Source organism: Serpula lacrymans (assembly GCF_000218685.1).
Source record: "Serpula lacrymans var. lacrymans S7.9 unplaced genomic scaffold SERLAscaffold_5, whole genome shotgun sequence".
NCBI classification, from domain to species: domain Eukaryota; kingdom Fungi; phylum Basidiomycota; class Agaricomycetes; order Boletales; family Serpulaceae; genus Serpula; species Serpula lacrymans.
This window is the reverse complement of record NW_006763294.1, coordinates 741,559-766,217: the sequence shown is the minus strand read 5'-3', so window position 1 is coordinate 766,217 and position 24,659 is coordinate 741,559. Positions and strand designations below refer to the sequence as shown.

The 24,659-nt window shown below is 47.0% G+C and overlaps 9 protein-coding genes across 9 annotated transcripts; 6 read left to right on the top strand and 3 right to left on the bottom strand.

The window, feature by feature from the left end:
* Positions 1–1,234: 1,234 nt before the first annotated feature.
* On the top strand, positions 1,235–2,552 carry SERLADRAFT_436128 (uncharacterized protein; the record flags this gene model as incomplete). The annotated part of the gene is made up of 3 exons (XM_007316419.1): positions 1,235–1,914; positions 1,977–2,106; positions 2,166–2,552. 3 exons carry the CDS (start codon positions 1,235–1,237, stop codon positions 2,550–2,552), a joined length of 1,197 nt encoding a protein of 398 aa, XP_007316481.1.
* An 825-nt stretch (positions 2,553–3,377) lies between these two features.
* SERLADRAFT_463212 (uncharacterized protein) lies at positions 3,378–5,634 on the bottom strand (the record flags this gene model as incomplete). Its single annotated transcript, XM_007316418.1, has 5 exons — positions 3,378–3,933; positions 3,993–4,075; positions 4,156–4,446; positions 4,515–4,885; positions 4,940–5,634. The coding sequence occupies 5 exons, from the start codon at positions 5,454–5,456 to the stop codon at positions 3,762–3,764; spliced, it is 1,434 nt and encodes a 477-aa protein (XP_007316480.1).
* Positions 5,635–5,739: 105 nt separating this feature from the next.
* On the top strand, positions 5,740–7,369 carry SERLADRAFT_436126 (uncharacterized protein; the record flags this gene model as incomplete). Its single annotated transcript, XM_007316417.1, has 9 exons — positions 5,740–5,889; positions 5,941–6,012; positions 6,094–6,188; positions 6,251–6,293; positions 6,351–6,424; positions 6,479–6,634; positions 6,700–6,951; positions 7,013–7,032; positions 7,089–7,369. 9 exons carry the CDS (start codon positions 5,740–5,742, stop codon positions 7,367–7,369), a joined length of 1,143 nt encoding a protein of 380 aa, XP_007316479.1.
* Positions 7,370–8,037: 668 nt separating this feature from the next.
* On the bottom strand, positions 8,038–10,232 carry SERLADRAFT_367896 (uncharacterized protein; the record flags this gene model as incomplete). Its single annotated transcript, XM_007316416.1, has 9 exons — positions 8,038–8,284; positions 8,406–8,510; positions 8,597–8,745; positions 8,816–8,974; positions 9,037–9,299; positions 9,352–9,452; positions 9,511–9,681; positions 9,754–10,127; positions 10,188–10,232. The coding sequence occupies 9 exons, from the start codon at positions 10,230–10,232 to the stop codon at positions 8,038–8,040; spliced, it is 1,614 nt and encodes a 537-aa protein (XP_007316478.1).
* Positions 10,233–11,101: 869 nt separating this feature from the next.
* SERLADRAFT_463205 (uncharacterized protein) lies at positions 11,102–13,402 on the top strand (the record flags this gene model as incomplete). The annotated part of the gene is made up of 13 exons (XM_007316415.1): positions 11,102–11,184; positions 11,246–11,361; positions 11,420–11,521; positions 11,590–11,646; positions 11,701–11,760; positions 11,817–11,905; positions 11,965–12,118; positions 12,174–12,260; positions 12,311–12,372; positions 12,430–12,616; positions 12,680–12,846; positions 12,902–13,060; positions 13,119–13,402. 13 exons carry the CDS (start codon positions 11,148–11,150, stop codon positions 13,207–13,209), a joined length of 1,368 nt encoding a protein of 455 aa, XP_007316477.1.
* A 365-nt stretch (positions 13,403–13,767) lies between these two features.
* On the top strand, positions 13,768–15,406 carry SERLADRAFT_463204 (uncharacterized protein; the record flags this gene model as incomplete). The annotated part of the gene is made up of 4 exons (XM_007316414.1): positions 13,768–13,917; positions 13,984–13,998; positions 14,056–14,130; positions 14,190–15,406. 4 exons carry the CDS (start codon positions 13,789–13,791, stop codon positions 15,336–15,338), a joined length of 1,368 nt encoding a protein of 455 aa, XP_007316476.1.
* A 122-nt stretch (positions 15,407–15,528) lies between these two features.
* SERLADRAFT_384786 (uncharacterized protein) lies at positions 15,529–17,187 on the bottom strand (the record flags this gene model as incomplete). Its single annotated transcript, XM_007316413.1, has 7 exons — positions 15,529–15,762; positions 15,830–16,296; positions 16,349–16,681; positions 16,737–16,838; positions 16,891–16,984; positions 17,040–17,041; positions 17,069–17,187. 5 exons carry the CDS (start codon positions 16,928–16,930, stop codon positions 15,691–15,693), a joined length of 1,014 nt encoding a protein of 337 aa, XP_007316475.1.
* Positions 17,188–17,277: 90 nt separating this feature from the next.
* SERLADRAFT_463201 (uncharacterized protein) lies at positions 17,278–19,825 on the top strand (the record flags this gene model as incomplete). The annotated part of the gene is made up of 18 exons (XM_007316412.1): positions 17,278–17,481; positions 17,550–17,597; positions 17,674–17,731; positions 17,785–17,833; positions 17,892–17,906; positions 17,957–17,985; positions 18,035–18,059; positions 18,110–18,191; positions 18,244–18,276; positions 18,333–18,344; positions 18,411–18,424; positions 18,481–18,589; positions 18,647–18,795; positions 18,860–18,988; positions 19,044–19,054; positions 19,122–19,260; positions 19,321–19,377; positions 19,434–19,825. 16 exons carry the CDS (start codon positions 17,712–17,714, stop codon positions 19,587–19,589), a joined length of 1,029 nt encoding a protein of 342 aa, XP_007316474.1.
* Positions 19,826–20,829: 1,004 nt separating this feature from the next.
* Positions 20,830–23,441, top strand: SERLADRAFT_414391 (uncharacterized protein; the record flags this gene model as incomplete). Its single annotated transcript, XM_007316411.1, has 18 exons — positions 20,830–20,944; positions 21,002–21,271; positions 21,328–21,427; positions 21,485–21,533; positions 21,595–21,609; positions 21,661–21,689; positions 21,738–21,762; positions 21,819–21,900; positions 21,953–21,985; positions 22,043–22,054; positions 22,113–22,126; positions 22,182–22,290; positions 22,346–22,494; positions 22,554–22,691; positions 22,749–22,771; positions 22,820–22,961; positions 23,017–23,073; positions 23,134–23,441. 16 exons carry the CDS (start codon positions 21,411–21,413, stop codon positions 23,296–23,298), a joined length of 1,059 nt encoding a protein of 352 aa, XP_007316473.1.
* Positions 23,442–24,659: the final 1,218 nt, after the last annotated feature.

Sequence of the window (24,659 nt, the reverse complement as noted above, 5' to 3'; positions counted from 1 at the left end):
TTCATCATAATTAAACCCTGCAAGCCTCTAACCAGATTGTTCATTTTTTTCTTCTTCACTAGCCCACTGCTATCGATGATCCCCGAGTCGTGATTGAACAGTATAAGAAAGCAGCTATCAATGCCAAAGAAGCTGGCTTTGACGGTGTTGAACGTAAGTGATCCAACAAGGAGTTTTCCCTTTTGGGTTCGTTTCTGAAATCATATTTTCGCGAAGTGCACGGCGCCAACGGTTATCTCGTCCATCAGTTCCTGGACTCTACTTCTAATCTTCGCACGGATTCATGGGGTGGCTCTGTTGAAAACCGCTCTCGTTTCGGTCTCGAAATCCTCAAAGAACTTGTATCCGTTTTTGGAAACAAGAGAGTTGGCATCAAATTAAGCCCTGTTGGCGGACCTAACGACGTGGGGTAAGGAAACTCTCTTAATTTGGAGTTCACCAGGTGCTGATTGTATGTTTATTTAGTATGCCGTTACAGGATACCCTCGACACTTTCAACTATTTCATCTCTGAAGCGGACAAATTGGATTTGGCATACATCTGCCTCATGAGATACCTCGCTACTATGGACCCGAAGTTCGATGGTAAATCCCATACATGGTTTTACTTCCGCACGAACTCATTCACTTTCACCCCTTCAGGTAAGAATCGTGCTACTCAACATGACGTACTTGCATCCTACCGCCAAGCTATCAAGAAGTCACCTTTGATTCTGAATGCTGGCCTCACTCCCGACGAGGCGGAAGCTCTCATCTCGTCCAAGCAAATTGACGCTGCTGTGTTTGGAATGCTATTTATCAGCCACCCTGATGTACCAAAACGAATCGCCCACGGCATCCCTCTCGATACGCAAGTTAATTTTACGACGTTGTACAGTGCTGGACCTCAGGCAACTTTAGAGGAGTTGAGGAAAGGGTATACCGATTACCCGGCGGTTACTTACAATAACTAGGTCTCTTTTAAGATAAGTCGTCGTCTCTGATGACTCTCAATTGATATTTCGTTTTCTGCGATGTCCTATCTCATGGTTATAACCGTCTCAGAATCAACCCTTGCCAGTTCTCCCAACGGATTTGGTCCGATAAGACACTATAGATTAAAATTGGCTACTTTTATCAGCAAGTCAAGAAAATCCGGCACGCCGGTATCAAGGACAAACCGATACTAGTACACTACTATATCATGTGAGAGACCATACACCCATTCGAAGATCTCATCCTCCTCTTATCAGAAGATGGCCGCTATACTCGCATCTTCCGAGTCTCAGACACCTCTTCACCCCTCTGGACTCGCTGCAAGTTATTTCCCTCGTCTCCAGCTCTTTCTTGGTGAAATAGGGTATCGTCATGGGGCCCCTCCTCATCCCAATCTTGTTTTCCTTCAGTCCTTCCATGAGTGGTTCCATTCCACTTTAGGTCCCATCTTAGGCTGGAATGCTGAAAAATTGGACAACATCGAATGTGCCACTGCAAGTTTTGGCGAAAGAGCTTACCCCTTCACAGGCACAGAAATGTGTCTGTTGATAGCAAAAATGACGGCCACAGCCATGGCCATCGATGACTTGGTGGATGACGACAACTTTTATGCCGAGATGCTGAGATTCACACACAGGATCTATGTTGGCGAAGCTCAACCACACGCCTTGCTCACTATTCATCAAGAATTAATAAAAGAGATGGCTAATGCATATACTAGTACATCTGATGGAGATGCAATACTTACCGGAATCGCAGCAGCATCTTGGACCGGATTCATTGATGGTTGCTTGGTAGAAAAGAGGATGATGAGGGGTGTCAAGCCAGAGGCTGTCTCGTCACATTATCAATGTTTTCCGGAGCGCTCGGATGACCTCAAGCATGTACATATCGAGCAAAATCAAGTTCCTTTTCTCATGGAAGGGAGCGCCATTGAGTTGTACGTTTTTACCGTTGTACTTAATCACAGGAGGTGATGAAATGATTTAACTACTTGTTTAGCCCAGCGTACCTCCGCAGCAAAACTGGTGCAGGCGAGGCGTATGCTGTTGCCGTTTTTAAAGCCAAGAGATGTCAGATTTTACCATTGGAAAAAGTCCTCAAAGCCTTACCTGATATTGCACTATTTATTGTGAGCACTGATCTATGCCGCTGATAGCCTATGGCTTATTTGTACCTTTGATATTGCAGTGTTTCACGAACGATATCATGTCTTTCCACAAAGAGCAACTCGCCGGTGAAAGATGCAATACGATTCACCTCCGCACTCGGGCTATCCAATCTGCCTCTTCGCACAACGATGGGGGCTCATCCGGGACGTGGTCGCTGATGGACACGTTCAACCTCGTGTGCAACGAAGTAAGGGATGCCACACTTCGCGTTGATGCATTGTTGCGCGTGGAGGAGATTGAAAGAAGTATAAACCAAAAAGGTGTCAGAGGTACCTATTCTGACATGGATATAGCCCTTGCGAAGCAATGGAGGGAATTCAGGGATGGATATATCTCCTGGCACCTTGAGTCCAGGAGATACAAGCTGGAATGTTTAAGGCCTAGCGACTTCTATCAGCAAGCGTAGAACCAATATTTGATACCGCAGGATAAAGGCACTATATGCTTATAGATTTCAGAGGAAACAAGGGCGCACAGACTCTGTTTCCGTGTTTGTTTTATGTCTTTACAGCTTTTTTATCTACTGTATGGCTACAATTCCGTAGTGATATATAAACCATTTCATGATTTCAGCAGCTGTTGGCACGCTTAATGAATCACAAAAGCACACTGATTAACCTCCTTCAAGCGCTTCTTGTATAAATGCCACAAGGACTTTCATGTTGCGGCGTCTGATTGTGAGGGGGGCTATCAAGAACCCGGGCCTTGAGAGCTGCTTTGAGGCATTGCCGGGTCGGAGGCATTCAAAGCAGACAAGAGATGGATGTCTGGAAGGCCGACAGTGCTCTGTCTCTTAGCACATTCACGTTCCTCCTCCGCGGTGCGTTGTTTTCCCTTCTCCTGCTCTTCTTTCTCTTGTCTCAGACGTTCCCTGCCCTCAATTCGAAAAAAATCAGAACACAGAAAACGAAAACGAAAGCGAAAACGAAAACGAAAAAAAAAAAAAAAAAAAAAGGTGGCCTGGATGAGAAAGCGACGTACGCAAAGACGAAAGACGATCTACTTCCATATTCATATCCATATGGCATCTTTTCTCTCATTACCCATAACTACGTCGTCGATCTAGCTATAGCCGAGCAAAAGAGCCCTTCAAGTGGCAAACCTTGTGGCCGAGCATCGCGGAGATTCAAATATTTCTTTCAGCTTGGGCTGCTTCCAACACCTGTGGGCACATTGCAAAATAAAATGTATGTTGTCGGTACCGTATCCCATATCCCACATAATGCAATGATACACCCTCCTTCAAGCTTCCAGTTCATTAACGTTCATTACTCTCACCCCCGAGCACTAAACATGTTATATGCATCTGGAAGGATCCCGTTCGAACCCCTATAGCTCACCCTCGCGCGCCCCATCATCACCATATTCTCTATCCGACCAGTCCTCATTATTTTATGGGAAAATGGCACTAATGATTATTTTCCGTATAAACGTCCAAGAAATCCATCACTCCCATACCCATATCCGGCACTATGCCAAGTGAACACCCCTCACACACACTCGGTTTCGAGTTTTTCCAAGCAAGAAAAAACGGAGGACAAGAACAAGAAAGAGAGGAAGGCGAGACAATAGGATGAATTGATGAACATGATGAACGCCCACGCCCGCGGCCAACTCAGTGCGGCGCCTCCACGATCCCCAACCGCCTGTTTCTCCCCTCTATGATCCACGTACTGACCGCCACCGTGAGCATGCTGATCAACAACCACCCGATCAGGACTGGGACGTTGGTCGATAGATGCGATTTTGTGTCGAACACGATGGTGCGGAAGGCCTGAGAGGCGTTGCTGTACAGATTCATGGGGTAAGTTGAGGAAAAGGCACAACATGAATGCGTGGGACGCACAAAAATGGGAAACCTCTGCCGTAGCGGAAGACGCCTGGCTGGATCTCGAGAGGGGTCGAGGTGATGGACACGTTCGAGATGATCTGCCACAAATCCGCATTCCGAGTCAGCCACCCTTCAACGCAAACGCTGCATCCTTCATCTCGAGAACAACAGTACTCACGAGCGTCACCAAGAAGAAGGGCGCAAACCGTATAGTCAGCGCCCCAATTGCGAATTCCGTCGCCATCCCCACTCCGCCCATGATAATGTAACACAAGATCCAAAATAGCCCAAAACCCTGCGCTTCTGTGTATTTGGCGTTGAAAGGGACGCGGAAGGCGAGTGAGATGGTGGCGAACGATAATGAGAGTGGGATGTACGCTAGGAGAGGGGTGAAGACGCGTAAGAGGACGTAAGAGGAGAGGGAGAGGTGGGGGGAGAGCATGGGGCGGAGTGCGCTGTTGGCCATCGTCTAAGACAATAATCAGTCACAATCAGTGTTAGTGGAAGGGTTGAGATGGGAGAAAGGCTGGGACGGACCAGGATGAAGGAAAAGATGACGATGAGAATCAAACCGACTTCTGTCAGAGCGAGGACCACGGGTGTGGTATACGGACGGACATTGATTAGGTTGAAAGTGAGGCCGGCGGTAGAGCCTTGCCTGGCGAGTGCGGCGGAAAAAGCTTGAATTTCTGTCTGATTATTCGCATTTGAGGCGAGGAACTGAGAGGTGAGGTTGGAGTAGAGACTTGCGGTGACAGGGACGAGAACGGAATTAAGGATAGGTACGATATAGGTGGATGCGGCGATTTCGTTCCTGGCTTCATTGTAATAGACGTTTATGACTGGGCTATTCTGGGATGAGGAGCTGGTGAAAGAGGAGATTACGGAGTTGGTGGCGGCCGCTTGGACTATGGGAGTACCGAGTGAGTGGGTTGAGAGCGAGGAAGAGAGAGTGGACTTACTGAGGACAGCGGCCCAAGCTTGTTCGTCCGCGATAGCGTCAAAAACGTCGTCATTTGTGGGGAGCGAGGTATCGTTGCTTGGGAGGATGGTCCACCCCAGAGTCGATACGGTACCCCGCTGGTTTATGGCTTGCTGTACTGCGGCTACGACGCCGTTTCCAACAGTGGACTGGTCGTGGTCGATAACGAAAACTTGTAGATGATCGGATAGCTGGGTGTTGTATGCAAGGGATGCCCAGTATATGGGGAGAAGAGCCCACATAAGGATGATGAGGAGAGCTGCATAGACGAAGTAGAAGGTGAAGTACTGCTTGCGGTGCTGAGCGATGGCGGGATGAAAGAGGGGGTAGGGTCTGGGTTTTGAGAGGGGGATGTGCATATCTTTAGCTTCGGTGGGGCTGTCGAATGCCAGAGAGGACTGGAGGAGGTGGGATTGTGAGAAGACATGTTTATTACGCATGTCCTCGAGCTGGAGCTCGTCCGGGAAGGTGTCCGTGGACATTGCTTGTTGCATCATGATTGGGAGGCGGGTGTTCAGAAGAGAGGTAGGAGCATGGACTGATTGGTCTACAGTCTGTCACGGTGAGGATTCATGAGCTGACATGGATGCGCTCTGACCTAGCACCGCCGAGCGCACGTGGGGATCATTGAGATTCTTTGCTCTATAGTTCTGCCAACGTGTAAGTAAGGCAATGCCGTTACCAAATGGAACATACGTACCAGTCTGATCGAGATCATGTCGCACCATCTCTTTGTCAGCAGCTGCTCTAACTTGGCAGACACTTTGCTGGCTGGTTCACATGTCACGTCGACCGCCGATGGACACTTTTGGACATGGTCAGATACGCCTACTTCGGCCGCCACTTATGGTAATCACCAGTACCGGTCCTTATCATGGTACTATTCGCATCAGCTCCGTCCAAACCACCATCATGTCCACCTGTAGTTCAGTGAGCAAATCTCTTGATTCACCCTCTTCTATCTCTCATCATGTCTCCTAGGAACCCGAGATATTTACCACCGTCCTCACCGTCGGTCTCACCTCCATGCTCCTCCTTTCATTCGGCTCTCAGGTGTGTTTCATCCCAACCCTCTATCTACCTACTACACCCAGCCATATACCCATCCATCAATCATTACTGCAATTGCACTAGCACTACAAAATCATATCTACAAACCTGTCTCTGGGTTTCAGCCCATGGTTCTTACTACTAGGTGCTGTGTCCTCCACCGGCACACTACTAGACATGTCAGTCCACTCTGCACAGCCTCTTCACTTCCACTGACTTCAATCATCTCTCACTGCTTTAGTTGGATGCTCCAATGGGACATCGTCAAGTGTTGTAAGCAAGTCGTAAGCCCATCTCCCTATCTTCTCCTTATCTCTCACACCCTTCATTCTCCATGTCAGAGCGCAGGCGTTTGCATCACGTCGCTCGGCGGCGTCTTTCAAGTATCATTGCAATGGCTGCTATTTAATATCACGTTCGCATTCATCTCTCATACTAACCTTTGCAAGAACTCATCTTGATCCGAAAGTTTCGTCCTATTTCTCATTTACTACCCGTCCGATATGAAATACGTCAAAGTCGATGACTCGGAAGCACATGGAGATCTCATCGTCCACTCTACCCTCGTCAAATCTTTAGACTGGCGCCATTCCATCCTCTGTGCATGGCTCACCGTCGCGCATTTGTCAGTCCTCAGCCTCCATCTTACGTCTTTCACCACACTGATCTCATCTGCCAAAAAAACAACAGCATCGTCTCCCTTATTTACACCGCATACCTCATCACTACCTCTCATGCCAGTCCAGAAACTACCTCCCCACCACCCCAAATAGCCGCATGGGCTGCATTCCTCGGTATCTCCTCAGCCGGGGCGGCCATTTTGCAATACCTCCCTCAGCTGTGGAGAACATGGTCTTTCGGGTTTGTCGGTGCGATCAGCATTGCAATGTACTGTTTTCAGGTTCCTGCTGCGGCCGTTATGGTCGTATCAATCGCTCTTCGGTGAGTCATCTTACTTGCGAAAAAGGAGGTCTTCGAGTGCTGATATGGGTCCTTATCGTAGCGAGGGAACAGATTGGACAAGTACGGTGTCTGCAGCGTTTCTAGTGTGTGCAAGACGCTGACAGTGATCTACTTAGGTTGGGCGATGTACGCCGCCTCGGGAACTATGGCTAGCGTACTCCTATTAATGTGCTTTGCGTGGAAAGTGCGTCAAGCCCGACTTGGAGTCGACGATTTCGGGAGGCCGGTCACTAAAGCTGGAGATCCCATCGAAGATGATGACGCAGCAGACGTCGCGTTTGAGAGAAGCGCTGATGTCGTCGACGAACAGACGCCTCTACTGGATGCTGCCCCCGCCTCCGAAGAGGGCGGGCATGCGCAGAAAGGGCCGTTGGCGGGGTGGTGGGGCAAGAAGTGAGAAATGACGGCTTGTCACACCACTTTGAGGATGTGCTCTGCGGGAGGGGGGCGTGACGGATCTATTTGGTCTTTCAAGCTGCCTGTCCCTGTCATTGTTTAAAATCTTATCTGCTTGTTTTGTCGCGATCCAAACTCAAATAGATGGGTTTGTGGGTATACCTGACTGACGTTGATAGTCGCAGGCGACGTGTGACATGTTTAATAAATAAATAAGAATAAGAATCATGATTTGGTAGGTTGGACGTGAGCGACAATCTGATCTGGTGCCATCAGGAGAACAGCATCCTGGTACTGACAGCTGACTGCGTCAGCGACTTTGTTAGGCAAAGTCAAGTTCGCGCCGTTCCCATCATGCCATGCGATCCTTCCGACAGCACCCAGTCTACATTCCAAAAAGACTACCTGTGCGATAGATCATACGTGACGGTTTGAAATCTTTGTAAACCGAAGCATATAATTAACACATTCCATTGAAATAGTGAAACCAGCTGCATGCGCAGTGCTCTGTATAGTACAGACTATAAATACTGGGTATATCGTCCAAAAAAGAATGACATCCCACTTCTTTTTCAGATCAAAGGTTACACTATATAGATTACGAAAGTCGGGAAATTCGGGGAATGTCGATTCTAGTTTAGGCAAGGGGCGGGACGCAGGAGGGGGTGGTCAGAACAGATCCGACTCCTGCACACCGAGCGTCTCCGCCCGAGCGTCCAACACGCTGCGGACGTTGTCGTGCCGCGGGGAGAGGCGGATGCGGAAGGGCAAGGGCGTGCGCCCCGAGTTGCCTTCGTACTCGTCGAGGCTGATGGGCTCGCCGGGGACGGATTGGATGGTGAAGGCCCATAAGAGCCGCGAGATGGCGAGGAAGATCTCTTTTTCGGCGACGGGCATGCCGGGGCAGATGCGTCGGCTGGTGAAGAGGATGCCATATGAGTATGAGTATGAGTGTAGGGGTGTGGAGATGCGAAAATGAAACAGTGTGGTTTCGCATGGGATGAAATGGGAAAACTAAAACTTGAACTGGCACTTACCCAGCTCCGAAAGCCCAATGGTCCCTATCCATAGCATTGGGAAGCTTGGAAGACTCAGTGCTGGAATAGTCATCACCCATGAACCGATCCGGGTTGAATTTGAAACTGTGCACAATAGCGAAAATGTAAATTCGAGGAACGAGTGAGTCGTCTGCGAAAAACACAGCGTTATCTCCAGGCGCTAGACTCACGGATCAGGGTATCGCTCCTCGTTATGATGCAGCGAGTAGCAGTTCAGCATCATGACGGTGTTGGCGGGAATGAACATCCCTCTGTAGACAAAGTCGTTGTCGGAGCAGTGCGGCGTGGCCATCCAGAATGGGGAGTGACAACGAAGGACCTGGGGGAGAGAGTTTTTTGGTGGGACGTGAGCAGAAAAGCGGGAATGAAAAGATAGGGTGATGAGTTACCTCTTTGATGATAGCGCGAACGTAGGGGAGTCGCATTTCGTCTTCGGGCGTCGGCCATTGGTCTCGTCCTATGACGCGATCCAATTCCTCGTGTGCCTTGGCTTGGATCTCGGGATGAGAGGGCATGAACGCCAAGAACCACTGAATAGTCCCAGAAGTCTATATTCATTCATTAGTCCTTATCAGGAATATCAAGATTTTGAGGTAAACGAATGTCGCACCGAATGAGAGCCTCCGGTGGCGAACGCCGTGGTCAACAGACACATATCCGTCCAGCTCAGTTTCTCATCTTCCTGGTATTCCAAAAGCGACTTGACGAGACAGTCAGGCACGTTTTCCCCGGATTCCATGCGGTGTTTCACTAGATTGATCATGGCGCCGTATACTTCCAGAAAGTCTTTGCGCAGCTTGCGGCCGCGAGATCGGATACGGGTTGGGATCCATTGTAATGGCTTGATGAAATCGATGGCGTTGGACCAGGGGCCTGTACGGAGATTATGTCATCGATACTTCGAAAATGGGCAAGAGGCATTTACCTGTGAGTTTCATGAACTCATTGCCCAAAGGCAGAGCTCGCCTTACCAAAGGGTCTGCCACCGACCCAGTGCGCGTGCCGAAGGTGACTGACAGCATGTTACTATGTTCACAGGTTTTAGCTCAGCTTGGGCGCGTGAGCTAGGGGCTAAGAGACTTACTTGAGCACGTATCGGCCGGCATAGTGCGCCGGATTGACGGGGATGAGACCTTGTTTGGTGTCGTGGAAGAGAGAGCGGATGAGCATGTGGGCCTCATAGTCAAGAGTGGCGCTGTAGCTCTCGACTGCCTTTGGTGCGAGAATGGTGTTTGCGATTCTGCGATGTTTCCTCCTAAATAAATTAAGAATAAGAAAACACGGAGTGACGTTTTGTCGCGTCGATATCGCAGCATGATGGGCTTACCAGGTGTCGTTGTAAGGAGTAGCGGTGATAGCACCCCCTTTGAGGATGGTTTGATTTTTCATGAAGAAATTCCAGCGGCTTGAAAAGTTGGCACCGTGTACGACGAGAAGGTCGCGGACGACGGTAGGGTCGTTCAGAACCACGAAGAGCTGGTTGCCCATCCAGACTGAGTATAGGGGGCCGTACTTTTTAGTCCATCGATGCAAGATGCGCTCGTTGTACTTGGGGAGGAAAGGGTAGCGGAGAGGAGGGCCAGGCGGGAGAGGGTGGCCATCCTTGTCGACGAGATTCTTGCGAAGGAATAAAGGGATGATTAGATACAAACAAAAAGAGGCAAGGAGAATGGCAGGGAGCTTGAGGTCTAGCGAGGTTTGCTAAAAACACGTAATAAATGTATTAGATAACGAAAGCGCGTGTGTTGAGCAGGGTCTCACCTGAAGACCGCGCAGACATGAGAAGAAATCGGTGCCGGTAGACATTGTTGGATACTGGAGAAAATGTCTTCACAACTGTCATATAAATACTGGTCCGTTAAATCTTTTTATACGGGTAACACAGCCAGTAAGACTCCGAGGGGGGGTCGGTGTTGTTTTTGGACTTAAAATTTCATACGCCTCTGTCAACAAGATGTCAGATCTCATTTAGACATATAGAAAACGGAGCTGCAGCCACAATGACTTGTCAAACTGAAGAACCACGGTACTATGACCTTGGGAGGAGTTGTCTGATGAAAGTAGACTGACCATCAGATGTACAGAGGGCCTTGAAGGCGAGTGTCTGGCTGCGTGGTAAGAAAGTATTGGAAAATGGAGAGAGTACCAATCTGATGCATCACATAGACTAGGGCAATCATGTCGTTTCAGGTTTATCTTTCCATGCAAGTGATGCTGGCACTGATGCTGGCACTGCCGCATTGCAGCTGAGCTCGAGCGGAACCAGAATGATGGGCGCTGTTCCAAATGGGTTGTAGTACGGAGGAAGTCGACTAATCCCGTGATCGCGTGTTACTCTTGGCGCTAACCCAGCCCTGACTGATCGATCTAACCTAATTCACGATTCGAACAGCAGCCTCGACCAGGCGCCGTTTGAAGCGTCCAAATTACAGCTCCGACTGTTCGCGGCGCTCGAAATGCAGACTCCTCCGACCGATGCAAACAACGGACCTGGGCGCATAATTAAGACGCTGTACCACAGGCAATTTGGAACTCTGTACGTCAACTCCCTACTAGCAGACCATCATGAGTATCTTACAATACATCGCAGCATCCGCTATTGCCTACATAGTCTACTCCAAATTCGCATCAAGAGGTACAAATCCAAAGCTCCTGCCTTTACCTCCTGGCCCGCCTGGCCTTCCTTTCATCGGAAATGCTCACCAAGTATTGGGAAAGAACATGGTGACCGTCATGAGCGACTGGGCAAAGGAATATGGCAAGCTTTATCTGCTTTCCTCTAGTCTTTTGGTATATAACGAAAACTTGCCTCTACTTAGGTCCTTTGGTGTACATCAGGCTCTTCGGCTACCCTGTCATCCTAGTTAGTTCCACCGAGGTTGCAAAGGACCTTTTGGAGCAGAAGAACTACGGAGGGAGACCCAATTTTATTCTGGTATGTGTCATGGCAAAAATCAATCTTGTAACAATGTAGCTGATCTCGCCACCCACAGGCGTCTACGGCCATGCAGGGCGACATGATGATGCCGTTTATTCATGCCAACGAAAGGTTCCAGAGGGTCCGGAAGCTGGTTACCACCGAGCTGCGTCCAACGGTAAATCTCCCATTACTACGCTGTTCACATCGTCTAAATGTCAGCTTGTCATTTCTACGCGTTGACAGGCAGTGACAGAATACTTCAATCCCATTCAGTCTGCTGAAGTCCATCGGCTAGTCCAGGTTTTCCCGCACTAATTTGTAGTGGTTTCCAATGACTAACGCAAATCTATCAAGTGTATGACGCAAACACCAGAACAATGGGTTTCGCATGTTTATCGCGCTGTGGGATCTATCGTATGTCTCCTATCACCCATGGTTGCTATCGCCTGATGCTTAGTCGTTGACCGTAGCTTATGACTGCTGTGTACGACAAGCCTTTGAAGAGCGGAAAGGAGTCGGATGTAATGATAAAGAATGTTATAAGATTGAACGATGATCTGTATGTACTATTCTACAATTCGTAGCGCCCAAGTGCTCACCCTCACATGCTACCTACAGTATCAACGCCATCGATGGTGGCCAAAATTATGTCGACTTCCTGCCCTGGCTTCGGTACGTTCCGTATGTCCCCTACAAAGCTTTCGCAGCGGCGTACTATGATCTGGCCGAGAAGACGTACAAATACCTCATGGACGAAGCCAAACATAAATTGGTATGTTACTATCGATTCCCAATGCATAGCACCACTGACGTGCTTGGTGGTATAGGAGGCAGGTCTACCAGCGAAAGGCATAGCTGCGAGACTTCTAGAATCACAACACGATGTTGAAGCTGACTACAGAGAGCAATATTGGGTAAATGAAGCCTATCAGCATTTCACTTACTTTGGCTTACTGCTTCACAGGCTCTCGCAGCGTTCTACCTTGCGGGTTCCGATACTCAGGCCATTGCGTCTCAAAGCATGATGTAAGATGTTTTCTCTAAAGTGTCATACCATCCAGTTTATTGATGTGCTGGCCTTAGCATGGCATTCGCTCTTAACCAGGATGTACTTGCTCGTGCGCAAGCAGAGGTTGATAGCGTCGTGGGCCCTGATCGCCTTCCTTCGTTCGAGGATGAACCCAATCTGCCCTATATAAAAGCTATGGTACGCGAAGTATTGAGGTGGCGGCCAACGGGACCAACCGCCATTCCACATGCAGCAGTCGAGGTGGGTCGTTCTGAAAGCAGTGGATAGATAGATATATTGATTTGGTTTTTTCACGCATTACAGGATGACGAGTACAAAGGATATTTCATTCCTGGTGGCTCCATGGTTATACCCAATATTTGGGCAATGCAAATGGATTCGAAGACTTTCAGGCAACCCGAGGCCTTCAATCCACAACGCTACATCGACGATCCCAATCTACCTTTCCATGCGTTTGGGTTCGGCAGAAGGTGAATACTTTCCATACCCCCTTTGAGATGAAACGCTGAAAATGCATGTTTCCAGAGCCTGCCCGGGACGCCGAGTCGGTGAACAGACTCTCTTTCTTGAGTTCGCCACCATCGCCTGGGCACTTGACATCAGACCGGCTATCGATGGATCCACAGGCAAACCGATTCCTATCAACTCCGACAGGGAAACCGGGTTTTCTCCCGTTGGCCTCTTGTTCGTCTCCTGACCTGATGAGACCGAGTCCGGCGTACTAACAGTGCTTCCTTTTTAGGAAAGCGCTTCCATTTTCAGTCTCGATCACGCCCCGAAGTCCTGCACGCACCAAAATCCTGACTACTATAGTAGACGCTGAGGACCTCTGAGGAATTGTACGTAGCTCAATAGCAAGGCTTTTGTTGTCGGCTTTCTCGTATCTGCGGGCTATCTTTGAATTCAGTTGCAAGTTTTCTTGTTGTGCCTTGCTGTGTGTATTCGGACTCCGGTCTTGTTGTGTTGTATTTATTACGTTTTGTAAAGTCATGTTCAACTAAAAGTTAATGGACTTATTATGCAGTTTTCCAGCGCTCATCATGGGAGAAATTCGGACACATAGCTGTGCAGGGCATTCCCGGAGATACTACCGCAGTCTATGAGGTACATCGCATCGTTTTTGACAGATCCCTGGAATAGAAATAAGTTCTCTGGTCAATATGAATGACAAGAGAGTTACGGTCCACTCGGTCAAACTTTCAAACCAATTGACTCACAGGCAAGGCACTCATCACAAAAGGTCATGATTAGCTAAAAGTAGTTTAGCTCCGATCAGGGTTACCATCACGTTGTGGTCTATCTATGTGCTTGCATTGCACAGCGCTTGATCTGTATGTATGGCCTTCCAGAATGCTTTCAAAAGAATGATGCGATAGCATGAGCTTGGATCTCGACTCTTCGACTGTACTATCATGGACGATAATCGAAGTGGACAAACAGCCCTGTCATCCTATGGCCAAGCGAAAGCTGAGACGAGAAAGACGGCTCTGCAGCTTCAGAAGAACATGAGGGATTCATATCATGAGAAGACTAATATAGACGTATGAGCCTCTACCCTTTACCCTAGTTATCATTTAACATTTTTTTTTTGTTCCCCTTTGAATTAGGGCATTGTTAATATCGTAAGCACAAGCACACCCCCACAAATATATTCGCTCAGCGCTCAGCACCTGGTATAGGGAGTGGCTGAGAATACGCTTATGTATGAAGACTTACGCGAGTATTTCGAACGCAATCTTCATCTAACTCCTACAGTGAGTCTCAGTTCGCAATTGATAAATGAAATTCTTATACATCCACCGCTGATATCCAGGATTTCACGTATGGTGATGGGTTGACTGGGACCATGCGTCTCTGCACCGCAGTATCAAGATTCTTGAATTCTTACTTCGAGCCCTATCGACCAGTTGTTCCAGACCATCTCATCATGGGATCGGGGCTCATGACTGTGTTGAGCCAAGTCACACGAGTGATCGCGGATCCTGGGGACGGCATCTTATTAGCTTCTCCTTACTATCAAGGATTTGATGTCAGCTTCACAGTTCAGAACGGCATCATTCCTATTGGCGTGCCGATTCCAGCATCTGATATGTTTACGGTTAAAGAATTAACCCACCTCAAACGTGGTCTGCAAGAAAGCACTGCCAAAGGGATCACCATCAAAGCAGTCATGTTGTGTAACCCCCACAACCCACTAGGTCGCTGTTATCCGCCGGACGTTATCATTGCATACTGTCGCTTCTGTGAAGACCACAATATTCATCTCCTTTCAGACGAGGTTTATGCACTCTCTGTTTTTCCGTCTTGCGACGTCCCTGATCCAGAACCTTTCGTATCTGTGCTGTCGATCGACCTCGAGAAACATGGCGTGAACCCATCCAGAGTGCACGCACTCTATGGCATGTCCAAGGATTTCAATGCAAACGGATTTCGTGCTGGAGTCTTTGTGTCTCAATCAAATCCTATGCTCATAGAAACTCTCACCGTCACTACCATATTCATGGTTATTTCATCTGTTACAGACACATTATGGTCTACTCTGCTCATGGATGAAAGTTACCTCCCAGCGTTCATTACAAAGAACCAGCTCCTGCTACGCGACGCTTACGAATATGTGACATCGTGGCTTAGGTTTCACAATCTCCCCTATATTCCGTCTTCTGCAGGCCATTTCCTCATGGTGGACTTGCGTCCTGTGCTGTCAGATGTCGATCGCTACGCCTCTCTTTTGTCTATTACTCCGGAGCATAATATGCGTGAAAGGGAGCTGGCGCTCGCTAGGTTTCTCTTGGCTCATAAAGTCAGCATAATCCCAGGGGCAAACTGTCATATAGCCGAAGGCGGGTGGTTTCGCCTCACGTTTTCGGTGAGGAGGGATTTCATAGACGTCGCCCTGGGAAGGATAGAAACGGCGCTGGGGTGGGACAAATGGCAGCCACAAGTAAAATCTTTCACTAGTTAGAAACTTGTGATGTGTACTTTACCTGTGCTGGGGATCAGTGAATAAGATACATAGCCTTATTGTCAATGTATATTCTAACGGACTCTCAGTGATGCGCCTCCCCTTGCACGTGGTACGTATTTCGAAGACTACTGCTATGACTTAGAAAGCCGAAACGCATTGGTACGCGTATACTTCAGGCACACAGGTACTAAACAACTTGAATCTTATTGACATTGTCAGTCCAACGTGTACTGTTACAGATAACTAAAAGTACACGACGAGATATTGAGAAGGGGAAAAAAGTGGAGGGTAGAGTTGAGTTAAGTGGACGAGTCAAATTTTGCTAATTATGTATTACACCTTCGAGCGTTTACCTAAGTAAGTGAGAGCCAGAAGACTTCAAGGCCGCTACGGCTTCTTCGTGAATACCATGAACCACGTCCTGCAGAAAGGGCGTTAGTTACATAAATCGGAATGCATCAGGTAGTTCCGTGGTGCGCGAGACTTACGGCAGTGCTCTTTATCTCATTGACATCCCCCACACCAGTACCAGCATAGACTATAAGGTAGTCGCTCTGACCACTAGCGATGTTGGCCTTGCGCTCTTCAGGACTGCGGCCGGCCTCGTAGTCGGCTACAACACCATTGTTGACGCAGCGAGCCTCAATTCCGTCTGGCCAGACGCCCGGGGGGAAAGCGAGATCGTATGCGGGACTTCTAGCAGTCGAATCAGGGCCAGTTTCTACCAGCACCTTCTTCATCTCGTCAGGGAACATGCATTCGGGTGTGAATAGGAGGCGGGTGCCGAGGACGACTGCAGAAGCTCCGGCGGTCAACGTCGCCGCGAGTTGGGTGCCTGTAGTGATGCCACCTGCGGCGATGACCAGAGGGCCGTTGGGAACCGCACTGAGTACAGCTTCGAGGAACTCTTGGGTGGGAGGAGAGTAGGTACTCCCACGGCCACCAGCCTCAGCACCTGTAAAATTTTAGTCAGGTTGCACCAAAAAATACATTGTGTTGGAATGTACCTTGCACTACAATGACGTCTACCTTCCACTCGTTTGCAGCGCGTACTGCTTCCTCGACGGTATTGACATTGACGAACACAAGAGTTTTGTGATCACGTGTGGCGTCATGGGCGCGCACCTGTGAAACATATTTTCCAAGGTCTTTGCCGAATGCGAACCAGACAGCGACAGGTGACTTGTTGAGGACGGTTGTAAGACGGGGATCAGCTTCGGTGTTGAATTTGTCCAAAACCCAGCCGACAAAACCCATTCCGACGAGGTGTTGCTTATCTTGAGAAACTGCGGCGCGTGCCTCGTCGATAGCGTCGGCCAGTTTGTGTGAAGGTTCATTACCTGATGAGTTACAAGAAATGAACATGTGTATTTGATATATTGATTGGCTAGTTACCTGCGCCCAAAAAACCAAGGCCTCCAGCGTTAATAACAGCTGCAACCAGGGCAGGCGTCGTAGCATATGCCATGGGAGCTGAAACTATGGGACTTGTGATCTCTGTGACAGAATTAATAATGACATATAATGAGAACATGACATTGGAACTCACTGAATAACTTGGTGAATTCGGTTGAAATTGGAGTGGACATGTTGTTCTGGCTATGTGTAGTTGTCTAGAGTGTAAAGAAGTTTCAGTTTGAACAAGGAATGCCCCCCGACTATGGTTTATGTATTTATTTACCCAAACCCAAAACTCACCTGATTTGGTTGAGACGTTTTACGAGACTCGGCCGACTTTTGGCCATGATCACATCAGAATCAGATGCGTACGGCGCGAGAGCCAACTACGCACAGGACTTGGTTGAGGGCGATCACTGGCATGTCTGGAAATGCACGGACCCATCAGATCAAGCAAGCTGTGTTCAGTACAAGTTTACTGTATCACGGCGATTTAGCGTCCGTGTCTTAAAAAAGCAGAATGTACCCACGATGTCTCTGACTCGGAGTCTGTCAGTGCCAAATGCGAATGGCAGCGGTGGGACTAAAGCTTTTGCTCACCTAGGTTTTTTATAGTGGGAAGGTGCGTGTGGACAGAACAGACGGAGAATCACTAGAATCCTGGAAGAAGCATGTTGATGCATGCATGATGGCGGAGATGGCCTCAAGTTCGAACTTCGAAGGCACTGATGGCAAGGTGCAGGTACATAATTTCCAACTTGAAGCTCAGGTCAGGTTCGACATGTAACTCCGAGGTGAATTAACAAACAGGCTACTAGTGGGTCTTCGTAATAGACGCCCGGACCCTGGAATTCCAAGGTCGGTTCTTGCCTGTCTCTCGACATGGTCCGATCATATATAAGCTGATATGTACTGCTCTTTCCATCTTCTCAAGGTAAACCGTGACCCTCTTCACCCTCCCCACATTCCAAGATGCCGGGCATTGATTTGATGTACGTATCCCAATCATATCATTATAGGCCTGCTCATCGTCAACATTGAACAGTTATGGGCCAATGCTGGTCGGCGTGTTCTTCAACTGTATCTTGTTCGGAGTAAGTCATCATATCTATCAAACGCACTGTTTACTCTGTTCTGATCGCATGGGGATAGGTCATGGTCATGCAGGTTGGTTCTCTGTGATAACAGCTTAGGATTCGAGCTGACAGTTGTGGTAGGCATTCATTTACTTCCAGACCTACAAAGCGTAAGTGAGGCTACTTTTATCCTTCTTTCTGTAACTAATCGAATACCAGGGACCTGACTTGGATCCGTTGGTTTGTGAGTGCAGATCATTTCACTTGGAATTCACAATCTTGACTCTTCACTAGGTCTTCTACCTGATCATTGCTGAGACAGTGAACACGTGTTGTGATATGTATCTCATCTACCAGCCTCTCGTCCAAGAGTTCGGTGAGTCTGTAGCGTGTATGGCCCTGCATTCGGTTACTCAAAAGTACAACAGGTACCCCTGCTGCTGTAACATACTTCCCCATGAGTGAGTCTCTCCAAGCTATACTGTTTATCGGCTCTAAGTAATATCCGTCATTCTAGTGCTCGCTGCATGTAAGAACTTTACCTCACTGGCAGGTTGCTATTATCCATTGTATTGATTCACTTACCCCCAATTAGCTCCCATTGTTACCGTGGGTGAAACTTCACCTAATCGAAGAATTCCGTAGCTCACATTAGTCTTGTACAGGTTTGCGTATCAACCCCTGTTCAAATATTCACAGCTTGGCGCATCAGCGTGGTCTCCCAAAGGAAGATAATCGCCATCATAATCTGCCTTTTTGCGTTACTTTCATTTGGTAAGTGGCGTTACCTCATGCATGCGGTCCGGTAGTAATGAAATTGAACCTTGGTAGTGGGCGCTTTCTGGGTGGGTATCCAAGTCGTAACCTTCAAACTCTTTGCCCGAAAACTGTCATTCCAATTCAATCTTCCTGGAGTGATATGGTTTGTGGCCTCTGCAGTAGCCGATTTGTTGATTACAGTAACCCTGGTATTCAGTCTGGTGCGTGTTTTTTTTGACATCCGTCAGCCGAAACCCCCTATTAATAGCGTCATTATGTGACTAGTCGGCACGGAGGACTGGGCACTCGTTAACAAACATATCCATCAATCGGATCATCCGTTTGACAATCCAGACGGGTCTTACAACCCTGGTTTTCGCGATGGCTGATTTGCTCTCATTCACCATATCTCCAGTGAGTTGTAAATTGCTGTATTACTCTCCTCTTTCTCTTACACTTTCTTCTCTAGCAAACTGCTGAGTTAGTTACCGAACTACTTTTTTTGTTTTCAGACTAATGTCGGGTGTACTTGGCGCTTTGTTTACAGAAACTTCGTCTGGGACTTTTCAATCTCAAAGTTATACACGAATGCCCTACTAAGTACACTCAATGCACGTGTTGGCTGGAGCAATCTGAACACGGGCGATCGTGACCCAGAAAACGTGTTGTTTGGCGACTCGACAACGGTACGTCTATAACTGTAGGTCCGAAGGGAATGAGTTATGTAACAAGGATTTTGTCTATAGCAAATAGGGTCGCATCCTGCGAAGAATTACATTAGCAACACGGGGGCACGCCGAAGGGTATGTGACTAGACGTTTATGTCATCCATGATTGACAGGATTGTACTTGTATCCAGAATATCACCACTGGTACTGCTTCAGAAACTGTGGGCTCTTATGAGCTACAGCCGCCCGGTTTCAACGGAGATGTCAACGTCAATATCACAAAGCATACTGTCAGTGATTATACTCCTGAAATTCACGACAATGCCGTACAGGGCTACACACAATGAGAGTCACGACGATTCTGTCCGAGTCACTCTGAACGCCGCGCACACGTTATATTCTCTTGAGAGTAGTTAGGAGAAGCGGTGAACTTGGGAGTATTGTATGTTTCAAAACTTTGGTAATTTTCATCGGATGTGTTCTCATTTCATCGTAATTCTTGCTTTGCTGTATATTTAAAGTATTCTGAGCACTCATTTTATATGCGTATGTGAACTTCACTTCTTGAAGTTCATGGACATTACGTTCTCCATTGCAAATGGTACGTACTAAGCGTGAGAACAGTATCGAATGTCGTGCAATCCTTCGGCATCGTCCCTGTTCGCATCTCCACTATGTACAACTGGACTCGGAGTCGCTCGTATCCTACAAAAACTGAGGATGCAGCGGTGAAACTAAAGCCTAGCAAAGCCTGACGGTTATTCAACTGTGTCGAGCGCACCAATTCTATTTCTTGATAGTCAGTGTATATCATGATCTTTGTTCCATCCTCCAAACAACCCGAACTGCAGTGGCAATTTAGACTTTGCATGTGGCAATTAAAATGTGGTTAGTAATATGTAAAAGTCTGTTTAATGTTATCTAACATTGTTTCTTACGTTGTAACAGCTTTATGTCTCAAATAACATCGAGCTTTGGCGCTTCAGAGAGTCAGTTCTGATACGTTCAGATTCCGCTAGCTATGTCTTCCGCAATTCAACGAGACAGACGGCGCACTTTCCAGGATCACCGAAGGCCGCAAATAGTGCCTATTTTATCTCTCAGGGGGCGCGTCTGCTGCTCAACTCTGCCACATATTCAAGCACGTCTTTCCGTTGTCAGTCCGAGTATGTTCTTTTTTTAATTTTAATTTTATTGGCTATTAGAATACTACGACTATGAAACTGGTTCTTCTCTGGCCCTGTGGTACTAGATAATTGCGACAATACTCTTGAATGTACACTGCATCTTCAAACACGACAACTCAATCTGAGAGCATGGGGCGCAGGGAGCCTGGAGTATTCCATACAGTCCTCTTTCATTCTAGCTACACGCCGCCTCCAAATACGAGCTTCTGAGTGCTTTTCACACGATGTCCCATGAACCCGGTTTGGAAAGTCGTCTATGGTCTGACCAAGAGCGTGATGGGCCTACAGCATTCTGAGAACTAACCCGATGAGTCCAAGGGCGTCAATGCAGGTGAGAGGTTTCTACTTTGGTTGCCAGAGGAATATGATGCGTGATGGTTGACTAGTGTTATATGCAGGACTATGTATATGTATTTGAATGTCATGCCCCTGTCCAGCAGGAACCTTGTTCTATCTTCAGAATAGAACTGTTCTGGCGGTGAAGCGTGAAAGTCAACGCGCTGATCATATCAAACGTATGGCTTGATACGAAACTTTGAAAGCTGATACATTATTCTTAGTGTGCTTTTAAGCAGGGTAACAGGACCCTTTCCGATCACAATCCAAAATTGCCTGACATCGGTTTCCTACCAGGAGCTGGCAGTGCTTACTGATGTGACGTAGAGTTGAAATGTCTATGCATCGTATAGCCTACCGTACTAGCGAGATGCAAGACTCTTCGCTCCGACTTTCGGAGGTGAGTAGTCTCCCGATCTATGCCTCCTCCGGGACGGAGGGTCTCGTGGTACTGATGGGTCGTCGAAGCGGCCAATACGGAGGCCGTCGACACCGGAGATGATCTGGTATCATGCTTTCTCGGATTACTAAATCGATAAACGCTGAAGGTGCATTTAAATAGGCCCAAGTTCATGGCGATTGATGTTGCTATAAAGTCTTCCCTAGCATAAGGATCGTTCCCCCAGTCTTGTTGTGCCCTCTACGATGGACTGGGACATAATGTAAGGGGATTGGGATGGCAATTTTGTTCAAGTGTAGCTCACGCCGTCCTCCACTAGCTACGGGCCTATGCTGATTGGCGTATTTTTCAATTGTATTCTATTTGGAGTAAGTTTTCTTTTTAGTTAATTAACTGCAATTCACTGACTTCCTTCTGATTGTGTTTTAGATCATGGTTATGCAGGTTGGTTAAAAGTGATATGTAACTCGGAGATTGAGCTAACGGCAGTGGTAGACTTTCATTTACTATCAAACCTTCAAAGGGTGAGTGGTTCGGGTTACTTGCCCATGCACAACTTATTAGAGTATCAGGGACCGAGCCTGGATCCGTTTGTTTGTACGTAACAGCATGTTCACTTATTTGCAAAAAAAAGATAGACCACTCCCTACTAGATTTTCTATCTCATCGTCGCTGAGACCGTGAACACAGGTTGTGACATGTACTTGATCTATCAACCGCTTGTTCAAGAGTTTGGTGAGTTATGCTATGTGTAACGGTAGGTTTTCGCTAACGAGATGGCCAATAGGAACCTCGGCTGCGGGGACGTACTTCCCCATGAGTGAGCCTTCAGTCTACTTATCATGCGCTTGACTCTGAATCATATCTGCCATTACAGTGCTTGCTGCATGTAGGAGTTTTACCTCAGTCTGCCGCCCATTGTATTGATCCACTTACATTCTCATCAGCACCCATTGTCACTGTGCGTGCATTTTATTCAGTTGATTAGTTGTTTATTTCACTTAGGTTTGGTACAGGTTTGTGTCTCAACCCCGGTCCAGATATTCACCGCTTGGCGCATTACTATAGTCACCCAAAGGAAGGTTGCTGCCATTATCATCTGTACATTTTCGTTGCTTTCGTTTGGTAAGTAGCATTGTCTGCTTGTACCTGGCCCGGTAATCTCTTCGAATCTTTTCAGCGGCCGCGCTTTGGACAGGCATTCAAGTAGTAACCTTGAAGCTAATTTCCCGCAAGCTGGAATTAGAATTCATTATCACAGGAGTCACCTGGCTCATATTAAGTGCGCTGGCTGATTTAATTATCACAGCAACCCTCGTATTCAGCCTGGTGGGTGTTTTTGCTGTAACATTTTCTATTCTGCTAACTTACTGGCACTCTGTGGCTAGTTGACACGGAAGAAGAGTAGATACACTTCCTCTTTCTTGAATCTGTCGATCGATCGGATCATCCGCTTGGCAATTCAAACAGGTCTTGTCACCTTTCTTTTTTCCTTGGCCGATGCGCTCTTATCTATATTCACCCCAGTAAGCTAGTTCACTGTGATTTACCATGATTTGTCTTACTTTCTATTTTTTTTTTAGAAAACTTCAGTGTGGGCGACAGCGTACTTTCTTTAAACACTGCACCTGTTCTTACTCTTGTTTTTTTTTAGAAACTTTGTTTGGGATTTCTCAATCTCGAAGTTGTATACAAATGCATTGTTAAGCACACTCAATGCTCGGGTTGGTTGGAACAACCTCAACACGGCGGGTGATCGTGACCCAGATAACGTGCTGTTTGGGGACCCAACAACGGTATGTCTAATTCACTTAGTTTGATGTCCATGGATCAATAACTGTTTTTTTATAGGGTGTGGCGCCGCAACCTGTACGGCACTTTCCCAGTAGTGCAGGTGCACGTAGAAGGGTAGGTCTCTACCTAATTGCTTGTCACCTGTCGAGTAACAGATCATATCTGCATATACAGTTTGAAACAACAACAATTGCGTCGGACGTCACAGCCAGCTCGCACGAGCTCGGATTTCCTGTTTGCAAACCGGAAATTGCTATCAATGTCACTAAGCATGTTATAAGTGACTATTCTTCGGATGTTCACGACAGTGAGGTGCATGATTTGGTACAGCAAGCGTGAAATAGTAGTCTTAGTTGCTCATTTCTCATCTCTAATGATAGTATGTATGTGTTCAAGAGTCCATTAGTTCTCTATGTTTGTAATGTTGAGATTTTTCATGATCATTTTGCTAAAAAAACAGAATACTGTACATTGTCATATTCATGCCACAGGTTATGATTTCTGGACCTCTGAAAGGTCAGAGACCCTCAAGTCTGAACTCCCAAATCTTTGGTACTGTCAGAATTATGCTCGTTATGCTCTGCTGTTTGGCATAGTCCTGTACCTCACCCCCACATGGTATTATGGCTTTGAAGAGTATTGATATGAGTGTGAATCTGAACTAATATTGAACTGAGGAAATAATACACCAAGCATCTACTTCTAATATAGTGCAAAAAAAAGGTCAGACCAAAAGAAGAAAGAAATAAGAAAGTGGTCTGACCAGATAATTGACCAATAAGAAAAGGGGGAAGAAGTGGTATAATCTATCATAATTATTAATCACATGGGAAGAATCTTGAGTAAGGGATATACAATTGGCAGGATCAGCTGTTCAAATGAGAACTTCTGGGGAGTGTTTAGCCACTTGCTGAAAGCTAACAGGGACAGAACTAGAGTCCAGTATGAGTAACTTTATTATCAGAGAGTACGGAGTGTGTACAGTACCTAGAGTCCAGTATGAGTAACTAAAGAATAGGAATACTGGACTCTGCAATACTAGTCCAAAGTTCTGTGAACAGGGGTAAACAAATCAGCCACAAAGGCAAAATTATAGAATGCTCAGTGAATACTGAACAATAGAGCAAAAAGAATAAAGAGGAAAGTGATTTAGAAAGAAGGGAAAATAGATAGCACAACTAGGTGACAAAACCGGATAAACCCGGTCTCTATTAAAGCAGCCATTGTTCTCCATGTAGCATAGCCACCACTCCATGGAGTCATCATTGTTCTCCTAGGAGTTATGTTGTGTATTATATTACCCTTCATATCAACTTCCTTTATCTATTGATCCCCTTACTTACTTCTAATATTCCGAGTTTCCATCACCTTACATAATCACTGAACTTTCCCACACTTACCAAAAAACTCGTCCACATAGCATTGACACCTCAGTCTTCTGCCCAAAGACTGAGGTAAGTCAACATATATTCAAAGTCACTTTTATGTTAGTTTTGGTGATTCTGCACCTTTGTGCTACCTATATATTTTCATTCCTTTCTCTATCTTTTCTTCTATCATTCACTATTGATTGTGTTCTCTATTATTTTGCCTTTGTGGCTGCTTTGTTTACCTTTGTTTACAAAACTTCGGACAGTACTGCAGAGTCCAATGCTTCCTATTCTCTAGTTACTCACATTGGACTCTAGTTCCAGTCCCTG